We start from the raw sequence: 8,922 nt of genomic DNA on the forward strand, positions 1-8,922 counted from the left end.
TATATATATATATATATATATATTTTAACGTGTAATGATATTTTTACGTTTGTCAAACATTTAATGAATTAAGTGTTTTGTGAGATGCCAGAAGTCTACCTGAATTTCTCACTGTGTTGGTATTGCCAGTTGTCTGACTAGCTCCTAAGAAAAGGGCTAGTTATTTATGGAACCAGAGGGATTGGAAGCTGTCCCTGTGTATTTGTAATGCCGCACAGAAATAGAACTTTTCATTCTAAAATCGAAAGTTTATGCTTTTGCCCTTCTGAATTCTTAGAAAATCCCCTTAACACGTGTAGGAAGATAAATTGCTTTCTTGTCCTGCAGGAAGGCAACCACTTAAACGCGTTAGAAAATATTTAGGAATCTAGATTCTTGACTTTTCTTCCAAATTCTGCCATTGGCTTATGCTGATCATAGGCAATTTGTGCCTCAGTTTACCTGTCAGTAAAATGGGAGTGATGATACTTTGTCTAACTCAGTGCTCAACCTTTTGGCCATGTAGGCCAGATGAGTGGAGCAGGGCCAGTACACTGGCTGGATCAAGCCTTGTGGACCAGGATTAGGCCCTGGCTCCTGACACCCTGCCCTGAGCATATGAAGTGGGCCCTGGAGGCCATGCCACCCCCACATGCTGGTTTTGGTTCCCAGGGGCCTGGCACCAACCCTGCCTGTCAGGATTGGTCTCCCAGGGGCCTGGTACTGCTGCCTTCTGCCCCAGCCTGCCAGGATTGGGCCCTGGGGCCCATCACTGCGTTTGCCCAGTCCTGCATGCTGGGATTGGGCACCTGATCCAGCACACAGAGACTTCCCACAGGCCTGGAAATTTGGTGGTGGGAGAGGCATTTCACTGTTCACTCACTGCCAAATTTCTGGGCTGGATGGCATGGGACTGAACACCAGGTTTAAGTATCCCCAGTCTAACTCATGGGGGTATTATGGGACCTGATAACAGGATTTTAAAAACTGTCTTTGGGATATGTAAAAGATGCTCTAATAACATGTTATTCTGAAAGTTGGTAGTCTGCTAATTCATTTAAACATATTGACAAAAGAAAAGAATAATACTGAAAGCTGGAGGAATGTGTAGCAAGTGAAGGAAGAGGAAAGGAACTGTATTAATAAAGAGTTGATCCTACAGCACCATGTAATCCCTTTGATTTTATTCAGGTGTTTCATTTACTGTCCTAAAGGGGTCTTTAAAGCCTGTAGAATGATGAAAAACGTATTTGCAAGTGCACTTAGTTGTGGGGGGGAAGGGAGAGAAGGGAATTCCCCTATTTTGGGGAATGGTTAAATTGTGGGAGAACTCCATTCAGTAGAAAATTATTCCCCGGTAGTTTTGTGGTGGGACAGGAAAGAAGCCTAGACTCCATGTATTTATTTATTCCAGAGGTGCGCTATAACCAAATCTAGGTGCCAGGAGATGATAGATGATGATGATAGTCTGCATCCACGTGGGTCAGGGCTTCATTCGCAGCCCCTTTAGCATAGTTGTTTCTATGAAACTCTAAGGTCTGGTCTCTCCAAACTGCTTCTTACACCTTTGAATTTGAGCCTTTCTAATGCCCTGTCTCTGCAGCTAGATGACCTGTATTTGATAGCCATCAGCCACCGACGGGAGATAAAATCACTGCGGGACCTCACCTCTGAGCATCTGCCTTTGCTAAAGAACATCTTGCAGGAAGGGAAGGTAGGTGCTATGATGTCTGTGGTACCTGAGCACCCCTCAGGGTCTCACTGTACTGATGCAAAATCAGTTTGCAGATTGCCTTAATTTCTGTCAGCAGGGAACAGCTGCCAAATTTGCTGCTCCTGCTGGCTTCCCAGCAGGAAGTCTGCCTTGTTGTCATGAGAGCCATTTGCTCATGCAGCAGACTGGGGAACTTGTGGATTACAGCAAGGGGGATTCAGCATCTTTGCATGGGGGGCTTTGTCCTGAATGTTTTGTACCCAAGTCCTTACATCCTGGCAGGCATCCTACTTTGTAGACCCCACCTATTCTCTTGGGGACAGTAACGTAACTGTAATGATTTCTCTGCGGTCAGACTTCATTGACAAAATGAAAAGTGACTTTCCATGTGAGCAGCTGCTGTCCATGATGTCACTGACTGCTTCAGCGTGATGCCCAGCAGCTGGACCCATGTGAAAACACAAAATAGAGGAAATGGTTTAGAGCAGTGGTTTTTGAGTTGTGGTCCATGGACCCCTGGGGATTCGCAGACTATGTCTAAGGTAGGGGTGGGCAAAATATGGCCCATGGGCCAAATCTAGTCCACCAGGCAATTTCATCTGGCCCATGGGTGGGTGCCTACTAATTCACTGTATCCATCCTGGCCAGCCCCGGGCTGCCTCTGCTGTTCTTACATAAGGCTGAGCCCTGCTCGCTCCCGTTGGGGCAGCACACGGTGCACTCCCACAGGACAGCCCTGACCCTGGCCCTGGCCCCACAGGTAGGTCAGCAGCAGCAGGAAGGGGAAGTAGTGGTGATGCCGGCAGGTGGGGGGGAGGGAAGAGTGGCGGCAAGTGGGAAGAGTGGGGGGACAGCGAATGGGTGGGAAGGTAGGCAAGTGGCAGGGGAAGGGCGTCAGCAGTGGCAGGCAGGGGTGGGGAATGTGGTGGTGGCGCGGTGGGAGTACCAGGTGGGTGAGTGATGGTGACGGCAGGCAGGAGAAAAGCAGCAACTGGATGGGAGCTTAACACCATGGCCAGTGGGGGCCCAGGGCAGGGCGGCAGGAGTGTGGAGCCTGGGCCAGTGGGGGAATGGGGTCTGCCTGGCTCCATCTCATGGGGCTCACGTGCAATTCCCAGGTTCTCCGCCTAAGCCGCATGCCTCTGGAGGGAGCCCCGTGCAATGGAGCCAGCAGCCCAGTGCAGCTCAGTGTTATCTGAAGGTCATGGGGAACAGCAGGGAGCTCCATGCTATGGCATCATGTCCTTCCCAAATGGAGTACTTCCAGGGACAAAGGGAGGGACTTCTGGTGGCAAAAGTCAGGGGTCAGGGATGAGACTTGCATTCCCAAGATGGCAACCAGGGAGTGGGGCATCTGTCAAGGGCCAGGGTTATCCTTGCGGCCCCCAGGAGCTCACCAAAACTCAATAAGTGGCCCTCCAGCCAAAAGAATTGCCCACCCTGGTCTAAGGGGTCCATGAAAGATGACTGTGATCAATCAAAAGTATGTGAATACCCACACTTACAATTCAAAGGGGCCCACACCTCTTTTCAAAAAATGTTAGGGGACAGTGAATGAAAAAGGTTTAGGCTTAATCTAAAAGAATCCTCTCTGCCTGGCATGTTCTTGCCCACTCCAGGGGGTTGCAGTTCCAATGCGGGGAGGAGAGGTGTTTGTGAGGCTTTCAGGGGATGAAAGGATTTAGGTAGATGTTAATGACATGCATCTCTTGTCATTCTGTACACAGCATTAGCCCTTCTGCGCACCCATTATGGGTCTGTTTATTAACTACCTGGTGCTACCTGTGTGCAGAGAGAGAGAAATTAGTAAATGAAAAGAGGACTCTACATCCTGCATCACACTTGCATTTTTATGCACTGGAGGCCAGATGAATGATAGGAGCCCTTTGAACTCCATCAGGCAACAGCAAGGGCTCTCTGCCTAGGAAAGCAGCAAGTCTCCATAGGGCCATGGAAAGCATTTCCTGATTTCCTCTCCTCCCCAATTAACCTTCTCTCATAGGACATGAAGGAGAAGTCTGGATTCTTTCTCCAGCCTGGTTTCATGTATTGAGTCAGAACTAGGTGCTAAAGCAGTGATTCTTGACCTGTTTAGACTTGAGGCACCCCTTAGAAAATGCCTGCTCTTATTTTTCACTCTTTTTTTTTTGCCTACAGAAAAAATAGTAAAGCAGATTTTCTGTTTCAAAGTGCTCAGAACGAAATCCATAGTTGTAGTCTATTTTAAATCTCCGGGTTTATCTTATAGATCATATTTGTAAACCTAACAGTGCTGACATTTTGTGGCATCCCGCAGTATGCTTAAAAGGATCTCAAGGCACCCCAGGGTGCTGTGGCACCCTGGTTGAGAATCACTGCTCTAAAGGCTCTCCAGCTCTGGGACTGCCCTGCATGAGCTGTCTGAACTTCCATGCTCTTTGTCTTGCACTATCCTGCCTCTTGCTCTTGGGAGGAACCCAGGCCTGAGCCGCAGCCAAAGGGAAGTATAAGCTGGGGTGGGGCATGACATGATCCCGTGACTTACCTCAGATCCCAGAAGTGGCCCATTCTCTCACTCCAACTTTAACAATTTTTTTCTGAAACAATATCTTCATTTCTGCACACAATGAACTAAACCTCTGAGCCTTCCAGGATGCAGGAGGAAGATCACTTCACCCCCGGAAACACATGCCTATAGGGTAGCACCTGAGACCTACCTGCAACAACTGAGGCAGCAGGAGAAGTGAAATCCAGATGAACTTGAGGTAGCAAAATATAATTTTTGATGTTGACATTTGTGTCACAGGTGGCAGAGTTACATTCTCTTCTTCTGTGGCTGGAGTTGCAGGATCTTTCATGATCACAAGCGGGTTAGGGTTCCAGTCATGTGTTGTCCTCTTGCCAGACACCTCCTGCAGTGTAGTACCATGTATCTCCTCCTACTGGGGCCTTGGTTCACTTTGCTTTAGAGGACAAAGTGAAATGCTCTAACCCTGTGTCCTGGAGTCTCTTATCTAACCACTGACTCTCCTTTGTTCATGCAGTCTGACAGGGTCACAACTCTAGCAGATCTGGCTATGGCCCATCCGTCCATACATTGCAGCATCAGTTTTCAAAAGTGAGGCTTTCTCCGTCTGTGCTTGTGCTGAGGGTCTCCCTGATGTTAAGGCACATCCCACTTTTCTACCTGAATGGTTTTTCCCTTGGGCTCCAATTTAGATTCCCCCTTTTCATTGCTCTTGTGTGAAACACAATGTGGCCCAAGAAGAGCAATATGCTCATCTTCAGCTCTGGAACTAGGTCTAAGAAAAGGTTTGTGCTGGGGTGGTCTACTTCAGTGGTAGCGGCAGGGATCCAGAGGGACACTAGATTCCAGATCTGGTCTACAGTAGCAGTGTCCTTCTTCCCTCCATGCAGCTTCCCATGTTGTTATTTTCTGGAAACATCTAAGTCAGTGGTGCTCACAGGCCAGATAAGTGCACCAGGACTAACCTGTGGGCTAGGTTGAGCCCCATGCACCCGGATCAGGCTTTGGCGCCTGGCCCCACTCCTTCCCTGCCCTGAGCACCTGAAGTGGGCCCTGGGGCCCAGCACAACTCCCACACATGGGTTTGGTCCCCAGGGGCCCAGCATCACCACCTCTCACCAGGATTGAGTCCTGGGGGCCTGGCACTCCTGTCCCCTCCTGCCCCAGTGCACTGTGATTGGGGCCTGGTGCCCCCCCACTGCCCTCGCCTGCTGGCCTTGGGTCCTGGAGCCCAGCAACACCCCCACTCACATTGGCTCCCCACAGGTCCAGAAATTTGGTAGTGCCACTGCTCTCCCACTGTCAAATTTCCAGACCCATGTGGAGCCTCATGAGCCAAATGATGTGGGGCCACAGGCCAGATTTGGCCTGCTGGCCAGGGATTGAGTACCCCTGTCAGCTTGTTGGCTGGACTGGCCGTGCTAAGGGAGGATGTAACCCAGGCTGCAATATTGCCCATCCCTTTGGAACAGAATCTGACACTGTTAGAAGAGAACAGCTTTTTCCTCTTGGCATCTGGGCTGAGAGCTGAAAGTCTGAGCGCACAGTCTGCCTTGGAACCAAATTTTTTAGTTGGAGCCAAGCGAGTGCTTCACCAGTCCTTTGGAAAGCCAACGACTCCTTCATGGAAACTGCTTTTGGCCTGGGTCGTCTGAAGCTCCTCTTCGGTTCTGTTCCAGCTAAAACCGTCATGGCTTCAAGTGCCGACACTGAGAGCAGAGCTTGGCTGGGCACTGCACACCCCTGCACAGCTGAGTGGGCCACCAGCGGAGGCTCTTGCTGCCACACAGGACAGCTGAGCTGGGGCGGGGAGAGGGCTGCAGGATTTAGGGCTGTGGGGAGGGGAGCTCAGTGGCAATGGACAGAGCAGGAGGCTGCAAGTGAAGAGAATGCAGCTCTCTCCTCATGCAGCGAGCTAGGGAAGCAAGTAGAAACTTGCTGTAGAAACTGCCTAGTGGAGCTGAGGGGCTGCTGCTTTCCTGCATGGAAGCTTGTCCCCTGTATTAACACCCTGCTTTGTAACCTTCTGGCCATGTCTTGCCCCTTGCAGGTGCGATACAGTATGCTCACTACCAGGCAGTTCAGATCAAAGCAGGGTGGCAGGTTTTCCCCTTCATTGCTCTAGAAATTCTGAAAGTTATTGCTCCGAGGAAGGCAGAGATTAATTAAGAGATTAGGTGAGGGATTGCAGTGTTCCCAAACAGCCGCCTGCTGGAAGGGCCCTGACAAGCTCACTGTTGCTGTTTATAGCTTTAATTATGCTGGCTGCTAACAGGCTCGTGTAACTCACTGAGCAAAATGAAGCAAGAAGACTAGAACGGAAAACAACAAAAACCAGGAGAAGGCATGGCTGAGGGGCTGCGTGTCTGCGTTATCTAGCGTCCCATCCAGGAGGACTTGCTGCACAGGCATGGAGAGCAGACAGAAGCAGCCCTTGCTCGTAATGAGCCAGATCCTGGCTTTGGCTGGGCTGGTCTGGTCTGAACCTGAGAGTGCTGGAGCGGCTCCAGATTTCCATCGTCTGTATTGAGCTAAGAATCGAATCTGTAATTACCTCCCTTCTTGTCCTGAGAAGGTGTTGAGCCGTGCTCCTTTCCTTCCTGCCTCTGAGGTATTTCAGTCCATTGGGCTGATGGGCTGCACTTTTTGATGAAGCAGGACTATGTCTAGGAAAAGCAAAATGGCTAGGGTGGATATACCAGCAGAGTAATGGTGGGGCAGGTTTGCTGGTAGTGTGCTGCTGGCTAGAACTTCCCCATCTCTCTGCTACAGGAGCCTCGGGCTCAGCGAGCTTGTAAGTGACCTACTTTTTCTTTTATCCCGTCTGTGTGTCATCATACTGAGGTGCTTTTCCCCATGACAGGCCCCATCCCTCCCTTTACACCTGCTGCATCTCAGCCTTGTGCTTTAAACATTAGATAATGGCTCAGCCACTCAGACAACATTACGGACTCAACATCTGCTCTTGGAAATACTGTTTTGCTGAAGAAAGCTTTTCCCTCCATCTGCTTCTATAGCCATTTCCTTGATGGTTTCATTGTGTGGTATGTCTGAACTGAACATCAATCTCCACCCATTTAACTTCTTCTGCAGACACGTACCTGCTGGCCAGTGTGCTTGGCTGGTGACTAGCTCTTGGACAGGACTTAGCTGAGAAAAGCTTTGGGTGTCTGTCTCTGCCTCTGCCTGGCTCATAAATCTTTAGTGTGCAGGTGGCCTCTTTCTCTGCTCGGGGTTAGCATTCTCGCAGGCACTGAGCGCAGTGCGTTTACAGCTGGGCAGATTGTCAGCCAGCGTATCTGGTACTGCATGCCCCTCTCCTTCAGCTGCCTTCTGGAAGAGTTTGAGAAAGGAAGAAAATATGTGAAAACACTGAAGAGGATAAACTCCTTTAATGTGTAACAAAATCCTCATTTCATCATTCACAGACAAGACTTGAAACTGGGGCCCTGACCCCTTCTGGTCATTTTAAAGGTCCCATGGCACTTCTTGTAAAGCACAGCAATTAATCCTTCCTGTCCTGGCTAAATTCCAGTTGAGTATTTGCAATTTACTACTTAAATATCATTCTTTGCCCTTTGCAGTCTCATCTGGGTTTGGGATTTGCATTTCCTATGCTAAACTAATATACAGCACAACACTTCGATATACTCAGCTACTGTGTTCCGCCCCAGCAGTGACTTCATTTCACTGACTCTTTCCTGCAGTCTGGAATTTCTGTCCTGAATGTTTTGGGATTTATAGCTGAAAGGAATTATAGTAATGTTGCTTGGTTGGGTTTTTTTTGGTTTTTTTTGGTTTTTTTTTCATTCACTGTCACAAGAGACTAGGCTGAGTTGCAGATTAAATTCCTTCCCTTTTTCGTTTCCCAGGAAGCCATATTGAAGCGCTTTGGGGTGGCTGGTACTCAGCTGAGGATATACCTGCATTACCAGCCCTCCTACTATCACCTGCATGTGCATTTCTCTGCTCTGAGCTACGATGCGCCTGGCATCTCAGTGGAGAGAGCTCACCTCCTGACAGATGTGATTGACAATCTGGAGCTTGATCCCCAGTACTACCAAAAGCAGGCACTAACCTTTGCTCTCCGGGCAGATGAACCCTTGCTGAAGAAATTCCAAGAGGCAGGAAGAGCTTGATTTCAGAGACTGAATGTGGGCTGGTAAAATCTGTTTTTATATGGATATCTGTCATTGACTTTTGTGGGGGTTTTAGTTTTTGTCACTAACTTTTTTTTTAACTTGGGTTTTGTAAGAATTGGGATTGCATTCCCACAACTTTTCCCTCTGTTTTTTAACAATAAAAATTGGTTATTAGACTTTTTATCAGTGTGTCATGTTTAATCCTGTCTTCTGTGTTCAATGGAAAACATCACCCGCAGCAACCACCACCTCCAGCAAACCTAGCCAGTGAATCAACTTATAGGCAAGAGTATCAGTAAACCTGTCAACAGTGGCAGAATTTCACCTTTTTCCTTAGAATAAAATTTATTTCTCAAAACCAAGGTAGTGCAACATAAGCCAGATTGATGAAGTCGGTCGTTTCCCTTCACCCAAAGTCTCTCCCAAGTGAGCTTCTTTTTGGTTGCGTATGTAAGGACCATATGATCTGCAGACTATCTTATGATCCCTGACCTAGACCCGCCACCAAGGAGGCAGCTGATTAGTCACTTGCAAAACGAAACCCACTTTTCAGGCTGTTCTGTGACTTAACCCCACTTGGA

General features: G+C 48.7%; 1 protein-coding gene across 1 annotated transcript in view; it reads left to right on the plus strand.

Annotated features, from left to right (window-relative positions):
* The window catches only part of DCPS (decapping enzyme, scavenger), a 94,537-nt gene extending 86,013 nt beyond the window's left edge, over nucleotides 1-8,524 (plus strand). Inside the window, exons 5-6 of the mRNA XM_019509019.1 lie at nucleotides 1,583-1,693; nucleotides 8,072-8,524. Coding sequence (XP_019364564.1) covers nucleotides 1,583-1,693; nucleotides 8,072-8,338 — 378 coding nt within the window. The 3' untranslated portion in view covers nucleotides 8,339-8,524. The remainder of the gene's footprint in view (nucleotides 1-1,582; nucleotides 1,694-8,071) is intronic.
* The last annotated feature ends 398 nt before the right edge of the window (nucleotides 8,525-8,922 follow it).

This window comes from Gavialis gangeticus, unplaced genomic scaffold (genome assembly GCF_001723915.1).
Source record: "Gavialis gangeticus isolate Ggan-Ray unplaced genomic scaffold, GavGan_comp1, whole genome shotgun sequence".
NCBI classification, from domain to species: Eukaryota; Metazoa; Chordata; order Crocodylia; family Gavialidae; genus Gavialis; species Gavialis gangeticus.